Raw genomic sequence first — 28,000 nt, 5'->3', positions numbered from 1 at the left:
AGTTAGGAACAATACAGCCAAAATGTTTTATTTGGGCAATACAAATACAATCAAATCAAAAATATCACAGATTTTCATACATTAGTAAGAAGTTACTGTACACTTGAACAGTTGCCATTTTTACAGCTAACAAAGCTTTACCTTTATTAAAATGTATTTTCCTCTCACATAAAATATACACTTTTCACTGACGTATTTTACATCATACACCTCTCTGGGATAAGAAACATTTCACAAACAATGCACAACAGAGGCCATCTTCTCTAAACCCATACAAAATATTACATAGAAGCGAGAAACACTGGTATATCCTACTAGGCTGCAGCCCTCAAATGTCATAGTCTGTTGCTACTAAAAATACTACATGCATCGTCAAATGCTGTACATCGTTTAAAGTTTGGACTTGTCAGATTTGATCCTAGTTCCACGCGGTACTTCGCAGTGAGCGTTAAACGTCGACTTTGTATTAATGGCACACTGACTCTTCCTTCGTGTTCACATCTGCAATTAAAAACCCCTCCAACGATTCTCCTCATGCCAGAGCAAACGCAAACGATTTTGCAATATAACACCACGGCTGATCACTCGATGCCCCGTGTGCCTCGCAGACACGCCGTCTGCGCCGGCTGCTGACAGCATCGTAAACCTCCGAAATGAAATCCTTGCTCCATTGAAAGAAATGGAAGCCTGGCCATTGACTTCAGCGGAAGCAGATTTTAACCCCGCAGTGGTGTTATATTTCCCTTACAATTAGTACAATATAAAAGGAGGGGGAAAAAAGTTCTGTGAAGAAAGACTCCAGCCATGCTGTGATACAGCGATCACTGGCAGCACGCATCGCTATGATGTAAGGTTTCCATAAGAGCTTCCCCGGGGACTACCAAGAACCGCTCTTTCATAATCATTTTCTGATTTAATTTGGAGAACAGATGCAGGAAATAAATACGTTCATCCCTACAGGCTGTTGCTGAGATTGGGAAAGAATTAGGGACTCTGTTAACTTCAGGTTAAACTAATTAAAAAAACATAGAAAAAGAAAACGCCGCTATATTTTAATCCTGGGAGAAGTTCTGTTGTTAACCTAACGAACGAGTTATGGAAAAGCGATTTTCTCCCTACCCATTGTACGCAGTAAGGTTACAAGGAAGTTACCGAGTGGCTTTGGAAAAAAATTTTCCAAATCTTTTTAAGAGGCTTTTTCTTTAATTGCAAACAGGAAGATCTGCCCAGCTACTGAGACAGACACTCTAGGGACTGTAGCATTGCTCTTGTCACGTTCTTTCTTGGCTTGAGTCCCTCCCGCGAGGCACCAGTGCCGCTTCCCGGTGCCGAGCCCGCGGCTGCGGCGGGAGCTGGAGGTGCCCGAGGTTTCGGAGGAGTCAGGCTAGCGCTGAAACACGGGGAACGTCCACCCAAGCCGGGTATCTCAAGGCGCCTTTCAGACATCAGCTTCTCTTTTTGCACAGGTGGGTTCTGTCCCGCTGCCGGGCCGGCTCTACCCAGAAACCCCCTTCCCACCTTAGCTCAGCGCCGGGGGAACCTCCCCTGCCCGGATTTCTTCAGGTACCTTTGGAGAGGGGATTGTTTCTCTTCAAAAAAATCCTTCAATCCTCAAAAATAAGGCATCCGTTTAATTTAGTTACTGTAAACCACTTTTTAAAAACTAAAATCCTCACCGTATCCTGTCATCTTGAGATGATTTATTTAGAAATGAATAAAAAAGAGTAATATATATATATATAAGTATCCTTTTCTAATCGTAACACAATGTACAATCTGCAACCTGATTCTGGAATAAAATACAATCCTTAACAGAAGCAACGTGAACGTAGGGAAAAGTAATTCAGTCACCTCCCGTTATTCGTGCATTTACCGTATTGAGATGGCTTTATCTTCTCTGTGGCTAATGGTCACTCAGAGAGAGGAACCGCTGCCTTTTTGTGCGACCCGCGGCCTCGCGCCGCGGTGCTGCAAAGGCTGCTGCAGGACGAAATCCTCCCTGCGAGCGCGAGTCCGCGCGGTGCCTGTCGGGACAGGGGATGGATGGGTGAGAGGAGCGCGCTCGCGGCGCCGGGAAACTGCTGGGGCCAGGGCGCACCGGTCCCACTCCGTCAGCTGGGAAGGAGCTGTAGGAAAGGGCGCTCTGTGCCGCTGATGGATGGAGTTTAAGCAGCATTTGATGCAGTTGGATTCACACTAGTCATGGGAACATACTTTTGCAGCAGTGCAAGGCTGACCAGTCTACTGTGATGAATTGTATTTCCTTGGCTTCGCTTGGCTTATGCTGTTATCAGCTATAAGCAAGCTAGAAAACAAACAAATACAATATCTGATCTTTTGAGGCCGATACTGTACGTTGGGCTCAGCGCAGAAATTTCATCAGCAGAAGACAGATAAAGGTGCGATGATTATCATCCATAATGTGAGATCTGGCTCTGAAATTATGTGAATGGCACATTATATAGAAGCGCTTCCAAGCCGCGCTCGGTGTTATTCTTAGATTTACTATGTAATTTAGGCAACAATTTATTTGTGAGAAAGCTGCCCATGCACAAATAAGGGCAGAAGTTGGCTTTTCTTTTATCTATATGCTACTTTATTTGTCCTGAAATAAAATACAGCATTATTCGCTGGCATTTGCCAGTACCTCAGCAAAATGTTTACAGTTCTGAAATTCATTAGAAGCAGGTTGTCATGGCTGATTTTTGTTCAGTCTGATCACCAATAAAAATCAGAAAAAATTCACTTATTCTAAATTAAACTGAGGTTTGGGGCACGATATAAAAATGATGATTTCTTTTATAGTTAAGGTATGCGTATGGGATATCCTTTATACGTATAGTCATATCTGCGATTTTTTATATTAATGTCTCGTGTCCGAGTCTATGAGCACGCGGTGCGTGCTTGCTTTCTTTGGATTACTAGTGTGTCCTTCATTCAGCAAGGTCGACTGCCGGAAACATTTTATAATTGCTTAGTATTAACTCGCCTGTTTCACTGTGCCCCTCAATGAGAGTCAAACACCTCCGTTTGTAGGCTGATTTTTGTTCCTTTACATATTTTAATGTAATGGTTCTACCTCACTTTCTGTAGAGTGGAAATGAGAAGGGAAGTCCAATATTTACCATGAATGCCATTATGGAGATCCATGAGTAAATACACTGGGCCAGCCTTCCCGTTCTGCTGTACCCATCTCAGCCTGGTTTGCGTCACTCGCCCCGCTGAGGTGACTTGCCTGCGAAGCCGAAGCCGTGGCAGAAGGTGGCCCGTGTTGTCAATCCACCGTACGTCGCCCCTCTGCCCGGGCAGGGGCGGCGGGGCAGCTCTGCGGGGCGCCCGCCGGGCACCAGGGCTCTGCCGCCGGGTAAAGAGGCCGCTGCACGAAAACACGTGCCCAGCTCACAGGTGACAAAATTTGTCGCGGGGAAGTCAGCATTGACACGATAAAGGCAAAATTTGCCTTCTTACGGAAAATCCGGGGACTATGGGCGTCGCATACAGATCTAGGGAAGAAGAGCTGTACTAAGAAAATAACATGAACCCCTCTGCCCTATGGATCACGATTTCACATGTCAGATCCCCGAAGCTGCATCCTCCTTCCTTTTAGTCTTAGGATAAAGGGGTTTGTGCTGTCAGTAAAGCTTTTTGATTTTGTATTTATTTTAATAAGAGCGTTTTGTTATTGTGAGTCATTAGTTGTTACGTGCCAAATCTGGAAAGTTCCATTTAAAATATTCTTTCTGAAAGAATAGTTTTATAGTTGCTTAATAACACTGAGGATTCTCCTCAGTAATTTATTCTGCAACAAAAAGAATACTGGTCTTTTGCAAAAAGGTTTTTTTTTTTTTTCACACATGTAAAATATTGAAATGAATGGAAAAACATTCATCAACTTTATGTAAAATGGATCCTCCTCTCAGATTTTCAAAGGCAGCACGATGTAATGGGGTGCCATGAAGAAACAACGGGGTCAGACTCCAACTATCCCCATACTGAATCCTTTCCATGTGTTTTCTCAAGGCTCGTTTTAATAATCACTATTTCAGTTCACATTTACTCAGCTCCTTCCACCTGGGAAGGTCACGGGCGGCGCTGCCTGGACGGAGAGGTACAGACTCCCTCCGTCAGTGCCGGGGACTGTCCCTGCGCTCTATCAAATCGTGACACCAGAAAACTCCTCCCTTTGCGGGCAAGGGGTCAGATGGTGAGAATGGGAATCTGGCACGGTGACGTGGCGATACCACGTGTTTTGCCCCGCAGGGAAGGTGTCCCCGCGTGGGCGCTGCATCCCACCCGGCCTTTCCTCTGTGGGTGCGCGCAGAGGAGCAGCGCGTTGCCAACCGGCAGCAATTCTCTAGCCTGGGTTAGAGTTACCGAGGTGAGGCATTGCGCAAACGTTTACTTTAACCGCTAGCAGTTGACATGGAAGCTTTATGTTCTGAACCGGTGAATAACGCTAGGCTTTCCCTTCATGCTTCTTAATGCTTTTTTGACCTTATTTGCCTGTAAGTAGCTTTGCCACCAAAAGCTGTAATTCTGCTGAGTGATTTCCCAAAAGCGAGAGGAGTCCTACTGCGTGCGCTCACCAGACCTCGCCGTGTGCAGCGCTACGTTCCACGCAGGGGATGCCACCGCGCAGTTCCATTCTGCAGCCCAGCTAGCGCCATCTTAGAGTTAAATCGCAAACTCACGCCCCGTGAAGGTCAAACGCATCAAACCTGCCACAACAAAGGCCGCATGTGCGTGGGACTCGGGAGACTGAAGACCAAAGTCAGCGTATCTAAGATATTCATTCATTAGCTTAGAAATTAGGACTTGCCGTGGTAAGCAAATTATTCACCGTAGGTGTACTGCACGCGGATGCGCTGCAGCGACGGAGCTCGTGCACGTGGCTCAAAATGGGCTTCAGCTTCGTAACCTGCGTCAGTTCTGCTCTCGGCTGCATGGATTTTTTGCAAGGGAGGCATTAAGAACACAGTAACTTTGCCTTTATATTTGCTTTGATCTCATTTTATGAGCCATGTAATCAAGAGCTGGTGCTTGATAGCTACGATTGGATTTTATCTGTCAAGCTTTTTTAAGCTTTTAGAAGCGAACAGAGAGATTAGGTTTTGAATATGGGCTTCATATCCTACCCCCTTATGCAAATATGTTTAACAGATATGACAACACTCTGCTCCCTGGGTCTAATACAAAATATACCATATTATTATATATTAGACCTGCTCTGTGAGAAGAAAGAATAAGTGGGTTATAGTAGCTTTACCATACCCATAAATGTTCATAATTCATTCCTCTTGTCTCGCAAATGAGCTCTAGCCTGTCTCTTACGGAACTCATCCTAGCTGCTGTTTGTTTTGCACGGGTAAATATAATTCAGACCCTTTTTAATAATTTACTAGTCCGGTTTTAATTGGAAACGTCTAGGCTGGTTCTTGCTTCATTCCCTCTAATGCCGTTTGACCCTGGTTCTCAGGGGTCAACTCAAACTGCAGTGGCATCGCTGGATTGACACCGTATTTGAATCTGGTGCTTCCCCGTAACTGATTTTGCACTGGGCACAGCGGGTAAATTAAACACAATATGTAGGTATTAAATGGATGTACTTGAGCCTCCTGCTACTGCAACTTTTGTCTTTCGGCTCCGTCCTTGCAGCATAAACCCTACTCTAGCCAGCCGTGCTTGGCGGGGCTGCCGGGGGCCTTATTCCTGGGGAGGGGCCGCGCTGTGCAAACACAGCGCGGGCACATCTACATCTACACGAGGTCCTCAAAATACCCGATTTTGTTGTGGAAGAAAAATTGCGAAGCAAACTATTTTGCAAAACCTTGTTTAATGATGCTTAAACCTGGTTTTTGTTGAGTATGGTACAGGATCGAATTAGCCAAATTACCCTGCCTGGCAACTTCTGCGGTGCCATTGAGAGCAGGGCCTTCTTCGGTGCTAAATCGTTACCCGTATTTATCAAAGGGAAGATACAAGAGCGGAGCAACAACATTATTTGAATCGCTATGGTTATGGAGAAATATAAAAATGATAACTGCTGAGTAAATGTTAATAGACAACATTGTCTGCTGGTGATGGTGAAAGATCAGTACCCATTAAGAAGAAAAAAAGGAAATCAAATCCCTAGGAAAGCTGTTTTCCCTCTTCTTGTAATGACCAATGCTGTTAACAGGATTTCTAATGGATGGTTTATACTCTTCCCTAAAAGTATGTTACTAATAAAAGTCTTACTTTGTCATATTTTATGTATTTATGTTCAGCATATAAAAATGTAGCAGGCATCCTGTCTGCTAAAACACGCTTGTAATTGAGCATTAAAAGCCGGGGTGAGCTGCTTCACAAAAGACACTGATGATAATTGGCAAACCAGCCCGCCGGAGTTCAGACAGGAGGTATTGACATTAGGCTGAAAGGAGAGCTGATTCTGAAACAAGTGAGGAAATTCAGGGCCGTCCCCAGTTCCCATTATTCCCTCGGATCCTGTGCCCGGGGGAGTCTCCGGGCTGCGGTGGCCCCAGCTCCTCAGCCAAGAAGCAGACTGCCGCCGTACCTGCCTTCTGTTTCCAGCTTCCACTAGTGAAACAGCAAGTTTTGGGTCTAGCGGATGAGCATTTGGTTCATTTTTCTGACCAAGAGATACTAGAAAGACACGTCATTAAGCCTGGCATACTTTGCAAGCAAAGCAAAAGGTTATCGTTAAGAGTAAGCACCTCTGAAATACTCCAAAGTGTTATTCGGGCATTAGCCGTGTCATCTGTGGAAATCCACCAGCACGTTAAAACTGATCTTGGGCAGACAGGGGTTTTTTGCTTATTTAATTTCATTTCATTTTATTTAATATTATTTTACTCATTTTATTTTTTTATTTCGAACCAGGGAGCCAGGTCCTCCTATTGCACCAAGCAGCTCCAGTGAGAGCTGCTGAGGCTGGAGGCTGATCCGCACTTTGGCGCTCTCGCTCTTCCAGGCAGGGAGCCGCTTGAACAGAGAAGGATGAAAAATGGAGCTGTATTCCCTCGGTTGTGCAAACATCACCTATTTCACGTGGTAGAAAGTTCTGATGTATAATTTTGCCCTGCAGAAGTGTCTTCCCTGAGACTGCCATTGTACCCCCAGCAACATCGCCAGCCCCGGTTGCCTCTCGTGCCCCGTGCCCGGAGCAGCGCCCTCCTCTCCCTGCACGCTCCCAGCATCAGGGTCTGCGTCCCGACTCACTCCTTTTTCTAGACTGATAAAGATTTAAGAAAAATAATCTATCCTTTAAATCATGGTCCTCACTTGGCAACCGAGCAGTGCGGATATTATACATATGTGTGGTTTTACAGCAAGTTATTAACGCAGCAATATTATTTTATTTATTCCAATTTCACTGTTCACAGCTCAGCACAAAGCCAGGACTGCTTCATAGTTCCTAAAACATGCTTTCATTACTTGCCTGGAAGTATTTTTGATTTTCTATTTTTAGCTTTAATATATATAGTATCATTCAGGTACTATTGTCATGTTGGCTTTTTAATACTGAGTTTTGTGTTGCAGGACTTATTTATTCTTTTAAATTGTCTTATCATATGATAATGTACTAAGCCTTTTGCTCTGGATCACCAAGGAAAATATATTTGTGGAATGAAGAACAGATGGCGCTGAACCAAGGCGTTATTCGGGGCTCTGCTGCTTACCACTCTTTAAAATCCTCCCTGTATTAGCAGAATAATTAAAACAAGCTAGATGCACAAGCGCCTGGGGCGGTTTTGCTCGAGGCTGGAGATGATCTCGAGGCTGCCCGATTACTGCAGCGTAAAACAGGAGAGAAAAATCCAAAGTCTCTCAGGGAACGAGGAAGAGTCAGTAGTTCCAAGCGGCGAGGCAGGCGTCAGGAGAAGCGAGGGGCAGGCTCAGCCCCGCTGTGGCTGCAGCGCGTGGATCCGCCGGGAAGGTCCGTGCTGTACGGGAGCCTTTGGCTGAACAATCCGACCCCGCTAACCGTCCGTTGCAGGGGAACCGAGGCTGGCTGTACCAAATACCTGTACTCCCAATTCGGTGCTTTATACGCTTTAATTGAGAAGCCTGAATCGACAACGAGACGCAATCTATCTTGCAACCGCTGATCTAAAAGAGCTGAATAAATAACCCAGCTGATCGGTCTGTGACATGGCTTTTATGGCAGCCCGTCCTGCACCCAGCATTCTTCTGGCTGGAGAGAAGAGGATGGTGGTGGAAGAGCTACCATGAGCTTTGCTAAAGGTTGCCCTCAACCCTAGATAAGACACTGATGGCTAAAGCCATCGCAGCCCGAGTATGGCTGGGGTGCTCGGCGTCTTTCTGAAGCAATGGTGGCCAGGGGACTGGTGCCAGGTGAGAGGCACCCGTCGCTCCTGCAGCCAGAAAAAGGTGTGAAGCATGTCTGGTGGGGTCTTCACTAGCGCTGCTTCAGGGCAACCCGTGTCCCCCTGGCTCCAGCCGTGCTCTGGCAGGTCTGCCGGCACATCTTTCGTGGGTACCAGACAGCCCGTGAATTAAGAGAGAGTGGTCCCTTTGCCTTTGTGCACCGTCACGGGGTTGCTTTGCACTCTGCCTTAGTCTTTTCTTTCCTGTTCGCTTCTCAAGCATCAGCCTATGTCTCGGGAAGATGGGAAACGCATCCCGAGGAGAGCCAGAGGGACGATGGCGGCCCAGTCCCTGGTGTGTGCGCCTGGCTGCGCAGGGGGCTGCTCCGCTGCCCCTGCCCTGTCCTCCAGGTCCTGCCGCGAGGGTTGTCCTTCACGGGGGGACAAGCGCTTTCAAAGCGGTTGGCCACTGCGTACAGTTTGTGGAGACCACCACCGCCCTGCTGCGCTGCCTGGGCAAGCAGAAGCACAATTCCAGGCTGCAACCACCAGGCACGGGGTGCTCCATGCCAGCCTTTCCCTGGCGTCACCCCTCGCTGCTGCTGCTGCTGAAGCCAGCGAAAGGCTCGAATCCAAGGTCTTTACAGCTGCTGTGTTTTTTCTCTGCCATATGAACCGTGTTGTTGTAGTCACATTTTTCTGTGCCACGCTCCGACGCTGAACACCAGTGTAGCACCAACCACACGCCATGCAGTTAGGCACGGAGCCTGCTGCTGATTTTAAGGCCGTTTTCGAGACAGAAGTGCTGCTGAACCCTAAGCTGCTTTAAATGCCGGGCATCTGTAGAGATCCTACCCGTTTCGTACGTCGCCTAATTTTTCATCAGAAGTCCAAGTGTGATGTGTTAACGTGAGCCTGGTTCCACCAGGGCAGCCAGCTGGGGTGAAGTCCATTGGAAAAACACCATGTTGTTTACAAATGAGGTCTGACGCCGCCGTAGGCCGGACGGTTGTACCACAGGTAGCGCAGCAGTGCTGCTACCCCGACGGTGCTTTTCACGCCGGTCAGTTCAGTGCCAATATCAAGCGAGATGCTACAGAAAAACACTGATTCTTAGACTCACACCTCTCCGATTATTTCAGCATATTATTCATATCACCTTTTTTATTCTACTGCATTTTAAAAATCTGTTTATGGAAAAGCGCTCATAGAATGTATTAGCATTTGACCAGAATAGGGTATTTAATTCAGCATGCGAGCTCTGACAATGAAGCATATATTATGCCTCCTACACGGCATTTACTGTCATTATAGTCGCCTACATATATTAAGTTATTTTGTTGATGATTATGGATGACTATTAGCGAAAGAACTTTCTGCAAAATAAAACCATAGTTGCCCACCATCTGAGAACGAAGGAGAAAAGGGCATAAACAAAGGGCTTGGCTTGCAAGTGATAAACTCGTTGTTTTGAAGCTATCTTAGGAAAATAAAGGATTATATTCACTCATCTGTTACTTGTTGCAGCATGGCATAAACGCGATGCCTTCAAGGTTTCGCTCTGCCGCGATTGCTGCCCCTGCCCCTTTCTAAAGGCAGCGGTGCAGGCACCAGCCAGGGCTTTGGTGGAGCGCAGGGCGACGGAGCGAGAGCGCGCGGTGCCTTTCCCGGCCCGGGTCACTCTCTGGACTGAGTCAGCAGGGCAAAAGATCAGGTAATTTTTTAGCGCCGCTGCCTTTTTCAGACAACTGATTTATTGCTGTCATGGTGCAGATCTGCCTGAACAATGAATTAACTCCCCACAGTATGTAAACAGCATATCCAGGGAAGGTTTATATTGGATATTAGGAGAAATTTTTACATGGAAAGGGTTGTCAAGCCTTGGCCCAGGCTGCCCAGGGCAGTGGTGGCGTCGCCATCCCTGGAGGGATTGAAAAGCCGGGCAGACGTGGTGCTGAGGGACACGGGGTAGTGGTGGCTTGGGCAGTGCTGGGTTGATGGTTGGACTCGATGACCTGAAAGATCCCTTCCAACCTAAATGATTCTATGATTCTGATGGATATCATAGTCACTTTTGTGCCATGTGCAACGCTGTGCATTGTCATGGTGCTACACAAACCAAGTATTTTGTTAGCATTTGTAGAATTTGTGTCATTATATTAGAACCAAGGCTCTGCGGTAGTGGTATTGGTGGCAAACTGGGAACGGTCTGGAAGATTCGCCACAAGCCTGCTGGGTCCCTGGTTTACTTTGATTTTCTGTGGTGCTCTACAGCAATTACTCTTTAAATTATCGTCTGGGTGATAGTGGCTGTAGGTTGTGCAAACCCACATGTACGCCACAGACTGGTCCATGTGTTCTACCCTTGTGCACACCTTGGTTTGCAGTTGGGTGTTGCCAGGGGACTCGTGTCTGAGTTTGCAAATTCCCTACAGGTCTGCTCTTGAAATCTGTCTCTCAGATCTTTTAAGAGATGTTGGGAAAAAAGACTTCTGCATCGTGTTTTCTCCTGGCTGAGCCTGTGCTGGTCTTTGCAGATCTCACTGCTAATTCTCATCTTGTTGGTTTTGCCACAAATCCTGAGCTGACTGTGAGTTTCGCCTAGGTGGCATGGCAACAACAACAAAGAAAAGCCGTAAAGAACAGTTTAGTATGGTGGGCAAAGGTGGTCTTGGGGCTGTAATGCCAACATTTTCTGTGCGACTGAGGAGACAAAGCAAGGTGTGGAGCTTGGGGACGGTGCCGAGCCCCACACTGGCCGTGACCTGGCAGCTTGTGGGAGGATGCAAAGTGGCTGCCGGTTTCGTGGGGGATCTGCTCGACTATGGAAAACTCCCAGCTTGAGCTGGTTCATGTTCTCCCCTGTCATCTTCTCCTGCTGACCCTGATTTAAGGGTCGGTAGCGAGGGGGAGGTGTGTGAAATGGATTTGATTTGAAGGTGTAGGAGGCACTGCAGTAAGTGCTGAGGAAATCTGAAGACAGAGCAGAGGCAGAGGAGGACGAGTCTCCCTTCCCCCGGAGCTGGGCAGCTCTGCTCTGGTTTTGTCCAGGTGTTGATCAGCAGCACCTGCGCTGCCTGTTCAGCGCTACAGGTGGAGCAAGGAGCCGTGAGCGACAGCACACGGGATGCTACAGCTGGGAAAGAGACCACATCTCGGGGGACACAACTGTCACCAAGCAAAGCTTTCATGGCCCTGCTCCACCGAGATGCTCAGCTGCGAGAGTGCCGAGGTCCCTAAGTAATGAGGGGGATAGCTGCACCTCCCCGAGAAACCTTACATCCTGAAAGGGTCTCTTCAGGAATTGTTCTGAGTACGAGGCTGAACTAATTTCTCCATTTAATCAACATTTGTTGCATCATTGGGAAACCAGCCCTGCCCAGTCTGCTGTACCTCCCCAAAGTGAAGCCAACGGGAGATGCCGTTCTGCCTTGTTTGGCTTCAGTTTAAAACAAAGCGAAATAAAAGACATCAAAAAACCCCTAAGCAATGCCCCGGGGAAAGATCTGATCGCAGTTCCTACAATATCTTATCCAACCCAGTAACTGATCTTGTGAACTTGTGCTGACCGAGCACAGGCTTTTGCAATGCTGCGGCCCCTTTCCACAGGCTGGGATATGCAGAGACGATCAGATTTACCCGTTGTAAATGATCGCCATGGAGTTTGTTGAGGAGAAGGAATGGATAGCTATCACAGGACAGAAAAGACTTTGCAAAAAAAACAACAACCAAACCCTAAAAAAGAGAAAGAGTTTGTTTTTTCCATTGTGGTAAATGGATGATTAAATCACCCGAGGGTCTTGCTGTGTGATTCTTGCTTTTCAGATAAAAAACGCCAAGCAATCTAAACCGGTTCAGGTTGAAATACGAACTGGGTTTTACGTCAATTCACAGATCAGTATTTCTTTAAGCTCTAGCTGGCTGGTCATTTTGACTATATCCAAAGGCCATTACGTAAAACTGAACAGAAATTAATACAGTGACTTGACAGCCAGAAGCTCATTTTCAGAGGGGATCTGCCTAGATTGTTATTCTAATTGCGGCTGGGACTGCGTAAGCGGGGACTGCCTGGCACTGCCTCTTTCTCTGGGACCGCGTCTTATCGCCAGCAATTTTCTGAGTGCGTGTTCTGTGCCGGCTGATCGCATCAAAAAAGCCAAAGGATTGAGAAGTTCAGGTGCTCGGTGAAAGGAGAGGCGCAGCAATCCAGATGGAGTGCTGAGATGTGTGCGTGTCAGCTACCCACTTCAACAAAACGCGCTGGAAGATTTGCTCAGAAACAAGCAAACAGATCCCGCAAGCGCGATTGTGTTTCCGTCTATAGAATAATGCTGCCTGGATACTCTTCCTGGCAAACCATGAATCTCTTTGTGCTTTCTGATTACACTGTAGATCTCGCTTGCTCATCTGTCATAAAGATTGATTTTTCTTTTATTGTTTTGTCACTATATGGTTTTATCTCTTCAGCCCCCTTCTCTTCCCCTCCATCCGTGAGCTGACATTGTGCTGAAGTGAATGTTGCGGCATCTATTGTACGTTACTGAGCGAAGCGCTAGGAATGAGTCCTGCAAATTAGCGGGCATCATAAAAAAATCACAGCCTGCAAGGCACGGCACGCCCTGGCCGTACGAGCCCGCTGCCTTTTCCCCGGCTCTGGCACTGCCCATCCTGCTTTTGGCTCAGCCTTGTCTGTGGGAGCCAGGAGCGGCTGCGTGAGAACCCGCGTGTTGGAGAAGGTCAGGGGCGGGCTCTGGAATTGCAGCCGTGCCCTCAGGCACTGCTAGAGAGGTGGCCCAGAGGCGGGCAGGGATGCTCGCCTCCCCCGGGGTCCTGGGGTGCTCCCGGGTACCCCCTCAGCTGCAGCACCATCGCTCAAGCCATGGGAATTTGCAGCGTTATACTGGTTAACTTCTGAAGGCTGGGAATTATTTTGTGTCACCATTGACAAAGTTGACGACTTTCTCTCCCTTTGCCATATTAATTCAGTGACTTTTGAATGTGCATATAAAAAGGCATGTTTACTTTGATTAGACAAATCGTGAATGTTAAATTACAGTCTGTACCGTTGACTCTGCAATTTTTCTTCTGCCCCTTATTGGAGACAAAATCCTACTTTGGGAAGGCATTTAAAGCTCTTCACAGTGATTGAAGGCAATAACCAACTTTCTGTATTCTATTTACATCGATCTCTATTTGATTTCCACAGATACGAGGGGCTTCAATAGTAGGACCGCCCCTATCTGTGCGGGTGGGCTGAGCAGAGGCAGCAGGCAGTGCTCGTAAGCCAGGGAGCAGTCTCCTCCAGGGGTATTGCTAATCGTGGACAATTAGTTACGCGGTTTTAAACAGGAGCTGAGGCTCGGTCCACAGCCCGAACACACCCAGACTCTCCGCTGCTACCTGTGAGTGCCCAGGCTGCGCCCAAGCTGTGCTGTACATCACTGGCCTTATTTGCTGCGCTCAAATTGTCCAAGAGAGCTAAAAATTTGGCATACTGTCGATTTAAAGCAACTTTCCGTTTATAAAAAAGCACGTGGGATGGAGTCATTAGAATAATAAATTCTCACGCTTACATAACGCTTTAAATCTCTATGAAGCGCATTATAACTAGAGCTGCTTCACAGCCCTGAGAACTCAAGAAGGGAGGAAAAAGCCGCCCTAACGCCCTGTCCCCGGCACGGAGCTCAGCTGGACAAACGAGCCCTCGCGGGTCCCTGCTGACTCCGCTTCATTAGTGAGCTGTTCTGAAAGCTGCCTGTGAGGGGCAGCCAGCTGCCCCAGGGAGGAGCTGCTCTTGGTCTGCAGAGGAGACCGAGCCCTTCCCCATCCCACTGGCTCTGGCTGTGTCCCCACCATTGCCATCACCACCACCACCATCACCATTGCCATCACCACCACCAGCATCATCACCATCGCCACCACCATCACCACCACCATCATCCCCATCACCATCGCCACCACCATCATCCCCGCCATCACCATCACGACCACCATCCCCATCACCAGTCCATTTTGTGCACCCTGGGCTCTAGGAGCCCCTCGCCCCACCTGGCTGGGGCGAGAACCACGAAGTGGTGGTCCCTGCAGCTGAGGGTGTGGGACCTGCCCTTCCCACCAGTGGGAGGACACTACTGAGGGACAGTGTGGTGACGGGCTGTTGTGTGGGCACCATCCCCGCTGCCCTGGGGAGCTTCTCCTCACCACAGAGCCCGAGGATGGGGCTTCTCTCTGCAGCCAGGCATGCCGACGAAGGGAGAGGGTGCGGAGGGTCCCTCTGGGAGGGGCGAGGAGGAGGGCGAGGGCTGCCGGAGGAGGGGGGCTGCTCGGGGAGGAGAGGCAGGCTGCTGCTGTGCTGATTTTAGAGCTAAATCAAGAGGACCTCTTTCTTAATTGCTGTTTTTTTTGCAGCTTCTCAGACCATTTTAGTACAAAATAGTTTCCCAGGCTCAGACATCCTCATTTGAATTGTTATATTATCTGGTTTTTAAATTTTTTTTTTCCCCTCTGCTTACATTGAAATAGTGAGGCAGATGCTGTGCTGGTATGGCCTGCTCTCCCAAACCTTTATACGCCTGTAGGATCAGATGTTCAGTATTATCAGACAGGCAAGTTACAACAGTTGTATGATGGTGGGAAACTGGTAGCAGTCCAGCTGGAAGATCTTTGGAGGACACCAACGGGAGTCAGCCTGTCCTTGTGAATAATGGAGGAAAACCTGCTTATGAGGCAAACAAACCCAGTTTAGTTTTGTTTTGTTTTGCTGCTTCTCCCTAGTAAATCCATGTGTCTTTCATAGTACATTTGAAGTTAAAAGAACCATAAGTAACATCTGATCACGCTTGTTCAATCTCAAGTCGATGCACTGCTCTGGTTAGTCATGGCCCGTTGGGTCCTGCGGGCAAGTCTGTTCTGTGCCGGAGGGAGAGGGCAGCGCGACGCTGCGGTGGTGTCCCCGCTTGGAGAAGATGAAGGGCTGGCAAGGCTTCTGCAGGAAGCCACAAAGATGCCACGGAGCCCAAGAAACTCCTTTCAAGAGTTGAGGAGGAAAGAAATGGAATCAATTTTACCCAAGAGGGCCCCAATTGCCAGTGGCACGTGGCAGAGGAGACACAGCGTGGTCCTCCAGCCCCGGCTCACACTGATGCTCATCCCCGGCCCATGGCGGTGGTGGAGGGCGATGGGTGGGGGACGGCACCGTGGGCACCGTCCCAGGGACGGAGCAGCCCCCGCCAGCCCTGAGAGAAGATGGGGCCAAAGACAACCTGCGTCTTTCTCTGGACTGAGGGCCTCTGAGGGCCACTGTGGTGGTCACGTTTTTTTAGGCAGCTCCTCATTTTCTTAATGTGAGGTATTTCTAAAGTTAATTATGAAATCTTTAGTATTAAATATTCAGGAACACTTATTTTTGAATACCTCAGGTTTAATTTAGGTTCTTTGAAATTTTAATATCTTGCTTTAATATTTAATGCTACCCTGACATGACTACAGAAATTTAAAGTCTATTCTTTGAATGAAACAAGTCCTGGGTTTCTTTAGGGAAAAGGCTGAGATGGAGAGGTGAGGAAAGGGTCTGTCTTGAAAGGATGCAACTCTCCTTTTTTTTCCTCTCGATGCGTGGGCCATTGCAATACTTCCAAATAAACACCTTCTTTTTGCACTGGTCTTGTGAAAGTAACCTAGACTCAGGTATGCAAAGTATTTTTTTTCTTTCCTTTTCTGCTCATTACCGAAGACCCCAGTCTCTCCAAAGCAGCAGACTGTTTTGGGGCTTCTGCACCACGCTCGCCCATCGAGCGGCACCAGGAGCGTGCCGTGTCCGAGGCGTGGTACCGTTTCTCGGTTCGCTGTGATGCTGAGGAAGCCCTGGCAGTGTTTCCCTCGGGGCTCCGCAGAACGCAAAAGACACAGCCACCGGGGCAGTAGATGGGGAGGAATCTGCGTTCCTGGGCTGCTGTGCGGGTGAAGAACGAAGGCGTTATCCTCGCGTGGTTTGTTCGCTGACGCGATGCCGGCAGGTCACTGGCGTGTGACAGAGGCCAGCGGTGGTGGGTCCCGGGGAGCGGCCTGGGGCCAGGGCTCTGCCCGTGTCACTTGGTGTCCTTAGTCCCTGTTCACCCACAGGGCTAATTCGTGTATGAATTCCAGCTAATTGTGGGAACAACCCTTCGTACACGTATGTATTGCACGTATGCGAATATATTGGGCATTGTAGGGCTTAGTCAATATGTCAGCTCTAATTAAATCCTCTCAGTTATTAAAATATCTTTAACATGTTTTACAGCACAGTACCTTCAAATGAGGAACATTACTTTTTTTTTGGGTTGTTTGTTTTTTTGTTGGTTTTTTTTGTTTGTTTGTTTTTTTTTTTATTGGGGGGATGGTTAGCTGCTTAATTACCAGACAGTATTAATTTGTGAGCTGCATTTAAAGTGCAATGACTAATATGTGCTTTGTGAAATTTTCTAAGAATCTACATTAGAGTCAAGATGCATAAAAGCACTTGGAAGAAAAATCACAAGCTGATGGGGTTCAGTGTTTAAAAAGTATAAGGAAGCCTGTGGCTGGGTGAAATCTGAATTTGTCTTGGGGGAAAAAGGGTTCTTTTGAAGGACAGAGGATGAGACTCGTACGGAGGGGTTTGCTGCTGCCTTGTTCAGAAGGCATGGGAAAAATATCAGCTAAAGGGGATGGAGCCAAGTTGCTAGGTGCTGAGTGTCAAAGAGCAAGAAAATATGTGTGAACATGTAAAATAGCAGCATGCAGAATTGTTATCACAAAGGCTCTCTGAGAAAGAGAACGGGATATAATGGAGCTGATTTTGAAAAGCAGTTTTGTCCAGTTTTGTGCCTGCAATTTTGTATGAACTTATAATGCCGGTGCATCTTTATGGCCACATTTTATGCACTTAGATGATCGCCTACCCAGCTTTTACTGCCAATCAGTTACATTTCCACGGGTCCGGCACCACGTGCCATTACCAGCACGCACAAGCACTCTCCCCAGCCTGACCGGACCTTATGCGCAAGTGTGACCTGGCGCGGGTGAGGACGTCACCGCGGATCTCCCAGCCTCCAGCTGTGCTCTGTAATTATTTGTGACAACAAGATAATTATTTTCAGATATGAGGACGCAAAACCACTAAAGCCATTTTAAATCCCTGGTAAATGTCCAGACACACGCACAGAGGACGTATGTGCCTGCTTGTAAGCGGTCCTCAACATTAGCAATAGGTTTGAAGCGTTCTTTGTGGCCCGCACATTTGCTGATGAAGCCCGGAGAGGTGTTTGGTGGGAGTGTTTCATGTGTTGTTGGGGACCCTGTTTCAGCCCCAGCTCTAGAAATGACACACGGTAGAGATCTGTGGTCTAAGGGCCGGGTCTGGGCTCCTGCCAGGCTGGCTCCCGAGGCACGAGCATCTCTGAAGTGTCACTTTTGCGGGTAAAAGTGCTCGTTTGGGGTGGCAGGAGGACCCAGCAAAGCGCCTGGAGAACCATGTTCTTCAGCGGCAGCCTTGCAGACTCTGGGTCGTAAATTTTGCGAGAGGCCCTCCAAAAGTGAACCCCAAACGTTAATTCATGGATTCAGGGGCTGCACGAGCTGCAGCCCAGGATAACCTGGCACAGCAGGGCCAGCTCGACGGCTTCACCACTCCTCTCAGAGCATCCTCCTTCACGCTTAGCTTTGCTCCCTTCGTTTAATCGCTTGATGTTCATGCTCGAAACAGAAAGCTGAGGTCTGGCGGCAGATTATTCTCTCTCTCTCTCTGCCTATTTCACCTGAATAGTTCCCGTGCTCTGGTTGCTCACAGAGCCGGTGGTGGTGCAGGCAGGGACCTGCCGAGGGGGGCAGCCAGGACCTCGGCTGGGGACTGGGGGAGGGCTGCAGCCTGGCCACTGCAATGGGAAAAGAGGCCAGACAGGATCTGAAATGGCAGTGGCCGCTATTTAACACCTTCTTGCAGCTGGACTAGGTGATCGCTGTGGGTCCCTTCCAACAGAAATTTCTGTTCTGTTCTATTCCGTTCCGTTCTATTCTATTCTATTCTATTCTATTCTATTCTATTCTATTCTATTCTAATATCGTGTGGGTTTTTTTGAGGGGAGTACACCCTGTAGAACTAGTGCAGTGTTTCCCAGGGCCTGTGTGAGTCCTAAAGACTACACCAAGCACACTAGGTGTGTGCCGCAGGATGCTCCTGTACAGCCAGCCTGGGGGTGGGACAGCGGGGAACTCGGCTTTTAAAGCGTGGAAAAAGGGATTGTATAATGAAACTTGAGGCAAACTCCGTTCTTGCTCCCGTGTCAACTTTGCTAGAACAATCTTGGGTTGGGCTTTGTCCCTGTGTGAAGACACACCTCATAGAAAGTGAAGCCAGATGAAAAAGGAACAATTCAAGGCTAGAAAAAGTTAAAAAACTGAAGACTGCCGAGGTCTGATGATGGAAATTCATTAGCTCCCGGCTGAATAAGTAACTATGATTCTCTTTTCATGTAAGAGCTCTGCCAGCTTGCAAAGGAGCAGATGTGCACACAAGATGGATAGTTTCAAATAGTCAAAATACTGGGTTTTGGGGCTTATTTTTTTTTTTTTTACTTTAGTGATTATCTTTTTTCATCTAAAATAAATCCAGATTGTGCAGAGTCTGGAAAACAAAACAACAATATTTGGAGGGTGGGAGTGTTTATTTAACAGGTGGCTTATTTAGCAAATGGTTCACTCTTATAAAATAATATTCCTGTAGTATTCTGCAGCAATAGCACAGAACATACGAGAGCGGGAAGGCAGCTTTGGGGGTTATTACTTCATGTGGGCTGGGGTTTGGTTGGTTTAATTAAGAACATCTGCGGGAGCGCTCTGCTAAGTGCAGCGGCGCATGTTACCGACTGGGGCTGGGCGCTGCGCCGGGGAGGGCAGTCACCCTCCTCCCCGGGGGGGCAGGGGACGCGGCAAGACGTGCTCGAGGGTCACCCTGCTGCGGCAGAGCCCTGGGCTGGCCGAAGGGGCCACCGGTGGGCTTCAGCCCGTCACCCTGAGGGACACACATCTTCATCAGCCGTCCTTCCAGCCTCCAGTGGCACGGGATGCCTGTCCCGAAACATGGATGCTCGGATGTTACTCCCTATTCAGGATGTTGTTCCTATACAGGATGTTCCCTGTAACAGGTCGTTATTCCTGTTATTCCCAGGAACTTATCCTGGAGGAGGGAAAAAAGGGGGAAGCAGCCCCGGTGACAAGGTGGAGGGCAGGAGCTGAGCTGCATGAGCTGCCGGAGGAGCTGCCGTTATCACACGCAGGGTGCAAACACCCTCCGCTATGGACCAAATACACGTTCCTTACAAGTCTCCTGCGCTGGCTGCGGTAGCTGTGCCGGAATTTGAGTGGAGAGTTATTTTAATAACAATATTTCGAGTAGTGGAAGGATAATTACACACAGATTTGGCTCGCTACCTCCACAAGGCTTGGCTTTTGTTTTTGGATGGAGTCTCTCTACGTTTAACAAATACAGATGACTCGGTGGGGATTTTTCCCTGTACTTGTTTTATTCTTATTAACCCTTCCAAAGGCGCTGGCACTGTGTCCAAGTAGCTGGCCCGGTACTGAGCCGGTGGGGTGTGTTTCATTTTTGGCTTGAGCCTATGGAAGGTGGGAAGGGATTTCTTTCCAGGATATTTTTAATTTATTGGAATATTAAAGCACTTTTTCCAACTCCCAGGTTTTGCTAATAGCATGAGCTTTAAATATTTAAATATAGGTAAAATGCCTTTAATGATAAAAGTCATGAACACAATAATTTAAACTGATTATTAAATTATAATAGCCCTAATTCTCGCAATTCATTTTAAGACTCCATCCCAGTATTTGCCATTATTACTTGCTATTTGCAGCAATGGTGTCATGGTTTTCGGGTGGGAGGGGAGTTAGAAATTGGGAAGGTGTTGAGGGTGGGAGGGGGAAGGCTGGTTTGCTTTTTAGCCCGAATAATTGGCCAAATCCCTGTTTGTCAGCACTGACGAAGGATCCACGCTAAAGGGACTGCTCTTAGATGAAGAGCTAACAGAAACCATTGCTCATTTCGCCGTACGGTAAAATAATTACTTTTCACAAGCAGCAGCTTGGTGAGGAAGCAAAGAAAAAAAAAACGTATTTCAAGATCACGGTTTGTCTGAAAGACGGACACTGTTTGCACACCCAAAGGATGGTGGTGAGCCCCCCTCGGGGGTCTCGGCCGAGGGCCAAGCCAGACCACGGGCAACCCCGTCCCTTCCCTCCCTGCGACCGCAGACACAGAACAAGCCCGGCCATGGGTTGTTGAACCAAAACTGGTTCAGTTTTGAGCTTTTAGCCTTGGAGCCAGTCGAGCCAAAAGCCTCATCACTGCCGTGGCTTTGCGTGCCAAGTGCCAGCAGACCCTGCTCTTCATCCCTCTCCTCCTCCTCCTCCTCCTCCCCGCTTCCTCCCTGGTCTGTCGGGTGGCCGCAGCGCCCGGGCGAGGGGAGCGGGTCCTGCTGCAGCAGCCGACCTGCCCGCGTCTCAACCCATTTCAGAAGTATTTCGGTCAAAAATTCTCTGTTCCCTTCTTCTGTTCATTAACCTTTACCGGAGTGCTAATTCTGCATTTAAATATAAGGTCAAAGCCCTTAGCTGATTTTTTTTTGAGCAGAACTAAGTGCCTTATCTGAAATCTTCTGGAGGGCAATACCAGGCCAGCAGCACTCATCGGTGCCTCTCGACTGGCGCCGCCGCCGCCTCGCTTCCCCAGGAGCCGGGGGTACGTCTGCCGGGGGAGCGCCTGTGCTGGGGAGACGAGTTACTGAGGGTGATTAGCTTTGGGAAATTAGTTTTCGAAATGTACTCTCTCACACCGTGGCCTTTTGCGAAAAGGTGCTTAAGGCACTGAAACAAAGGCCGAGACACTTAGCGAAACTCCCCTGACAAAAATGAACATAGCGTAAAAACGCAGGTATCTTTGCCACTACGTGTCCCGCCAGCAGGGGAGGGACTGGCAGGACGGTCGGACGGTTCTGCTCTGCCGCATCTCTGTAAAGCCATGAACGACCCTGTCACCGCAGCCCAGCTCCCCGAGAGCCACGCGGGGTCCCTGCCTGGCCCCGGCAAAGCCGCTGGACCCCCAGGCTCCGGGAGCCACCCACGGGAAGGTGACCCCGCCACCCCCATCTTTGCCTTTCTGCTGCTAATACACACATAGGCAGGACGATAGGTGCACCTAGCTTGCTAAAAGTGCTTTAGAAATCATTCGTAGGGACTTAAAATCCCTAATTTTTGACAAACAAATGTTAAATCCTCTTTATGCAGAAAACAGTGGCAAATACCATCCCCTGCTCCCCTGGCCCAAACTCCCAGGAGCTCTAATTTTAAAAGCATGGGGGGAGTGAATTTGCAGTAGCTTACTCCAAAGTTAATTTTTTTTTTTCTCCTTATCATAATAAATGTAAAAAGGTCAAAGTTAATGAAGAAAATAGCGAATTTGAAGTTCTGTGGAAGAACAACCCAGCGCTTTTAGCAATTCGCTTAAATGAGAGAGGAAAAACCAGTTCCTCTACCATTTGGAAGCTTTCGCAGCCTAATGAAGCGTGCGACCTCCCTCCCGCTGCTTCTGCAGAGCCGAAATTCCTGCAAGGAACTGGCTCATTAGCGGGAAGCGGGAGCCGCTGCCCGTCACGCCGCGGCTCCCCGGGATGCTGCGTCTCCTGCGCCCGGCGAAGTGTCGCTACCCAAAGAGGCACGTCAAAAATGTTAAGCGCATCTAAACGGCGGCACCTCCCGGCCTAAATTAACCGCCCTGTAGAAAAGGAAAGTGTATTTTCATACAAAAAAAATATAAATAAGAGGAGGGGAGGGAAGCAATGGCCCTGCCTCTCAGCGTGAGACGCGGGGCGGCTGCTGCTCAGTCACATCTTTAAGGTTTATTCTCACTTGCGGTTCCCATTTAAGCCGCTGTCGCTGAGGTTAATGGGAGTTACGCGCTCATGCCTACAATGGTTTGGATAAGTGGAAAAGCTGATGTTATTGCACGTAAATCGCATCGCGCAATGTGCAAATTGTGTTTGGGTTTTGGCTGAAAAATAATAAAGAGGAGGATGGATGTGCATTAGGAGGGAACAGATTTCACCCTCTAGATACCAGATATATCATTATTACAGACATTTGTTTTTTTATCTGGGAGCACTGAAAAAAAAAGAGGGTAGTGGAGGAATAACGAGTACTTTCATATTTGGCAGATAAGGGGAAATACCTGCGGCTGTGGTGGCCGGAGCAGCACCGTACCATCTCCTCCTCCCCCATCTCTTAATTCTGGCTGGCTGCACAAATGTCTTTTATTCAGCTAACGAGGGGGAAGGTTTACCTGCTCTCCCGCTGCCCCGCGGATGAAAGGGGCTGCAAGTAACAGGGCTTTCAGCTGGGCTGTTTTCCGCGGCTGTTGGGGTTGGGATGGAGGTTCGTCGCGTGGGAGAACCGAGCCTGGAGCGAGGGCAAAGGAGAAGGTCGCTCCCGCGTCTCTGTTTGCCGGGATGGCTGGTGGCGTTAATGGGAGCAAACCCTCAGGGATGGTTCTGGCAGCCAGGAGTTACGGGGAGGGCAGCCCGTGGGGGATGCAGGGTGGGAATTGTCCTGTGACGCGTATTTACACCCTACCAAGCGATGGGAAAGCTTAACACGCCCTGAAAAATGAATGACTGAAAACTGAGTTTATGGGAGGTGGCAAATATGCTGATCTCTACATTTTTTAACATGGGAATTTTTTAATGCAAAGGAACCTTTGAGCTCTTCATGAATTAAGCATTAAGCAGGCAGAAAGCGATGGGAACAAATAGGGATGCGCTCAGTGCTGAAGGGGCCTGGAAAAAAAAAATCTCCTTGCCCTTGCTGATACAAAATTTTTGGAGCAGGACGTATGGAGAATCCCTTCCAAATTACCCTGAGAGCCTCGTGCCATTGCTTTAACCTGGCTGTTTTCAGTTATGGTATGGATAAATTCCCTCCCCTGCCCTCAATGCTCAGCAGAAAAACATAAAACAGGACCAAAAACTGGAGCCGACCCAAACTACGCGTGTTTGCAGCATCCCTGCACGGGCAACGGTGGCGATTAAGGTCAGCCAAATTGAAAGTAAATTCCTCCCTTCCATGTCATTGCTTATGTATCTACTCTCAACATTAAGGCTGAATGGAGAATTTTTAATTCCTGTTTTTTAAGATTTTTTTTTTTTTTCCTCCTCACTATTTTCTAGTTCTAAAGAATTCTGTGATGCGAGCTGTAGCGTGGCCGGCGGGGTGGGCTGCGTGGCCCCTCTTCCTGCGGTGCCGCGGGACAGGGGCACCCAGGCACCTGCCTCTGCCCCGGCCCAGGGCCGCGGGGAGCGGGGGACGTGGGAGGGACGTGACGGACCCTTGGTGGCACCGCCAGCCCCCACGCAAAACCCACCAGCCGGGCGACGCACTGCCGCGGCTAAAGTGTCAGGCTGAAATTGGTCCTTTTCCTAAGCTTCCTCACAAGTGTGTCAGTTTATGCAAGAATTTTAAAATTATTTAAGATTCTTTTAAAAGAAAATGAATGCTTTTCCCTGCCTCCCCCCCCCCCTTTTTTTTTTTCTCCAAAGAAACAAAATCTTCCACGGCAGACTGTGAAATATGGATTATTTACCTCCAGACTGGGCACAAGTCTGATCCAATCTTAGAAGTAAATGCATATTTAGTCTTTAAGGCAATTATTTTATCCATGTAAATACTTATTTTGGTATACACGTTCTTTGTAACACAGTTATGTGGACTAAGCGGAGGTTTTGGTAGGTATAACATTTACCATTGTTTGTCTAGAACGCTAGCTCTGAAAATGTGCAAAAAAGCAGCTTTTACTGGTGATGGTTTTTAACGCTCCTGTATCTTAAAAACGGCATAGTTTCTAAAAAAAGTATATATATCGAAAAGTTTAAAAAAAGCTGTCTAGCTCTGAAGGATACATTTCCTGCCAAAGTTATAAACCCTTGAGAAACTGCATTTGTTCAAGAAGCTGTGAGACATCCTTTAATTCAGTATTAGTATAAGCACGATCAGCAACTGTGTAATTAGAGCATCATTGCTTCTGCGTCCGTCACCGATGCAATGGTGATTGCAGACCTGAGTTATTGCGCAAGGAGGAACTGAACGGTGTTACAGACTTTGGGGTTTCCAATGGGGACAACAATCTTGATATAAATATTCAGTTATACTGCTTGGAGCTAAGCCATTTATTTTTCGCGTTTGAAAGGTGGGAATAAATACGATCATATTTGCCCGACAGATATGAACAGTATGGGTCAACCCTTTGACGAAGCATGGAGCATACCTTCAAACAGTTGCCTACAGCAAATGCACCCCACAAATTACAGGGTGGGTGGGACTGGTAAGACGTGGCTGTGCTCAATCGGCAGCGGTCTGCACCGTCCGTTTGGGAAGAAATGTCCCAAAAAGTCCCAATCTGTACAATTACCGGTTTACCGCACGGAACAAGATTCACCGAGAACCAAGTTTCTTTATTTGATGGACACCCCCTACAGCTCCAATCCTGCAAAAATCAAGGTGGTTTGACTCTATGGCTGCGGAAGGGACGGTGCCTAGAGCTAAGCGCGGCCGTAGCCCTCTGCAGGAGTGGAGGGGGAGCGGGCAGAGGCTCCCGAGCAGCCTTGGGAGAGGGACCCGACCGACGCCGAGGGCAGTCCCGGCACCGCGCTGGGCACACGCACACCCGCACACGCACCTCCGCGGCTGAACACCCGCGTCTGACTGACACTACACACCGATTCCACCGACAGAAACGCCACTGGCACCTAGAAACGACTGTGGGGTTTGGTTTCTTTTTGGACTTCGTGATAATTATGTCCCCTCAAATTTAAGTGAAAATTCAGGGATGGGACTGAGCATCTTGTCCATGCTCCAGTGGCTCTACCCGGTACGAATGCAAACAGTCTATACCTTTTATTTTTTCTTTTTCTTTTCCATACTTAATAAAGCTGCTATTTATTCTATTCTGTTGCTGGAAATATCAGGATCCAGATACCAGGAATCACTGCAACAAAATATGTCATCGAAATACATAATTTGATCCAGCCACAGCATAGAAGCATCTCTCAGTTTTGCTGGAGATGAGGCGTCTGAGTTGGGCTACGCGTATCCTTCTTTCCTTCTTCGTAAAACTCTACTGACATGATACTTTCTGCAGCACCACTGTTTCTAGCGAATGGATTCTACAATATAGCACTTTAAAGCTGCAATACAAGAGAGAGCAGAATATCAGGACTGTATATAGTGTAATTTGAATTGGGTTTATACTATTTCCTTAAAGAATGAATTTTGTCATGTTATTCAAGGTTTTAAAAAATGCCACGTTTCCAAAAAGAGTAACTGCTTAGCACATGGCTGTAAATACTACGATAGCAATAGTACAATCTGTCACTGAACATACGCAGAGTGACCCAGGGCGTTTTATTGCCGTATTGTGGAGTCAACGTATTTCCGTTTATACCCTGCGCCTGAGTTCATTGGTAACTACACCAGATTCGCCGCGTATTCTGTCTACGTGTTGGGATGGGCTGGGATCTATTGAGCCGAGCGACACTCAGCCTCTGCCTTTCCAAAACCTGCGGCACCCGCAGAGTGAGTCTGGAGCTGCTGGGCGCGCTCCCTGCTCAGCCGGCATCGCTCCCTGCCGAATCCTACTCTAGGAGAAAAAAGGTTGGAGGAGAATAATTGTGTCGCCTCCCGGAGTTCATATACAAAACAGGGGAATAATAACGTCGACAATGGTTTTATTATTCTCGTCATCGATAGTTTTCTGTGAGCAAGTCAAGATCTTTGGGGGTGACCAGGAGATCTTGCATTCAAGGGCTGTTGGCCATAGTCACGTCCCAGCAATTTACACAGATGGCGCTTTTAATTTCAGCTGTAAACTGTGCGCAGTGTTTTGTGTTAATGCTGTCCGGGGCTGTTTAAACAAAAAAAAGTTAGTAACATTAGATGCTATTCTGAAACTTGCCCCTTCACGGAGTGGGACGAGAGCATTACCCGGATAGACTGCAGTACGAGGAAATCGTGTGTGAGGACTTCACTGCTGTGGTGAGATTTGGGCAGTGTGAGCGCATCGGTAACGAAGTCCTGTCTGTAAGGATGATTCTGTCATGGACGGCAACATGCACTTCAGTACAGTTATTGGAGCAACCTCGTTTTAATATATATATATGTATTTTATATATATATATATGTATATATATAAAATTCTGCTTGATACTTCCTGTATTTTCAGATATCTAGTATTTTAAAAGCATCCTTTATCATTGCTAAATTAGCCAAACCAGTACAAAACTAAGTGCAAGAAAAATACCAATTCACATAGGTTTTGCCGGTAATACAAAAGGGACTATTCAGCTTCTCACATTTACAGCCATTTAGGAATTTTGATTTAGAAGGACGAAGGGAAACGTTCCTACATTCAAAAGATGTCTCAAAATAATTTGCGTTCTGTTTTGCAATGGGAAAACCCAGTTGTTACAGAGATCGCCTGCTGGTTAGTGGTGGTAGGTGGAAAACATATAAAGGAGCTGGTGCTATTCTCGCCTGGGCGCCTAAAACCGCGGCGTCTGAAGCGGTTCGATGAGCTCCCGGGGGTGGGAGGGGGGCTTTTCCTTTTAGCCAATAGCACCTTTCTCCTCCGCTAGAGATTTCTTATGCTCAAAAGGATGCTTTAGCGTTTCCCAAAACACATTCCAGATTTGTGGGAGAGGAAGAGAGAGGAAAGTAGTGTTTTATGAAGGCACACCCATGCTGAATTTGCAGGAAAAAGGAAAGAAAAGAGAAAGCAGTACTGCACAGCGCAGTTATAATACAAGGCTCATTCTTGAAACCTGAATATCATGCTAGAAGAAAATCTAGATACGTGTAATATTTTGAAGAAATATTTTGAAGGCAATATTATTTGATTTTTTTTTTTATCAAAAAAGAAAAAATATTTCTGTGTAAATGTGGATAGAATGCTATTTAAGAAGGGAACTGAATATTTGTATTGCAGCCTTAAAGAAGCACATTTTTACTGCAATATTCCTTTTTTTTTTTTTGTAAACTACAGTCTGCAACTCAGCAGACCATGACTGAATGCTTTTGAAAACTTGTAGATTACAAACATGAAATCACGATTAATATCCTCTAAAGGTAATTTCAGAGCTTTCACGTCTTAAAAAAGGACAATGTGTACTGCTTCACAAGGTAATGCAGCTAATCAAAAAAAGGAGTAGAATTAAAGTATTTACATAATGAGCAATTCTACAGAAGGCGATCATCCCCATGTAAGCACTGCTGATTATATCCCACGCTGCTTTTAACAAACTCTACCAGATTGGATCCAGTCATCAGCACTTTCAGAGAATCCTTAAAAGCCTTTTATGGGTCTTTACACTTAGTGCAGAATGATGTTCTTCAGGTAGAATATGCTGGTGAGGGAGGACAGTGTCAACACAAGGTACCAGCAGGAGAAGAGGACTTCGGCGTCACCGGTGATCCCGTACTGGGCTGTACTGGGAGCTGCAAAGAGAAGAAGAAGAAGAAGGAGGGGTTAAGTGAAAACTTCCACTCTTAGACCCCCGAATTCTCAGTTTTCATCAATTCTTCTAAGATAACTACACGGG

At 47.5% G+C, this 28,000-nt stretch overlaps 1 protein-coding gene across 1 annotated transcript in view; it reads right to left on the bottom strand.

Moving 5' to 3' along the window:
* Window positions 1–7: 7 nt before the first annotated feature.
* Window positions 8–28,000, bottom strand: part of NEGR1 (neuronal growth regulator 1) — a 312,772-nt gene continuing 284,779 nt past the window's right edge. The window contains exon 7 of the mRNA XM_063344769.1: window positions 8–27,896. Coding sequence (XP_063200839.1) covers window positions 27,772–27,896 — 125 coding nt within the window. The 3' untranslated portion in view covers window positions 8–27,771. The remainder of the gene's footprint in view (window positions 27,897–28,000) is intronic.

This window comes from Chroicocephalus ridibundus, chromosome 8, assembly GCF_963924245.1.
Source record: "Chroicocephalus ridibundus chromosome 8, bChrRid1.1, whole genome shotgun sequence".
Taxonomy (NCBI): Eukaryota; Metazoa; Chordata; class Aves; order Charadriiformes; family Laridae; genus Chroicocephalus; species Chroicocephalus ridibundus.
The sequence above is the reverse complement of the archived record's forward strand: the minus strand, read 5'-3'. Positions and strand labels throughout refer to the sequence as shown.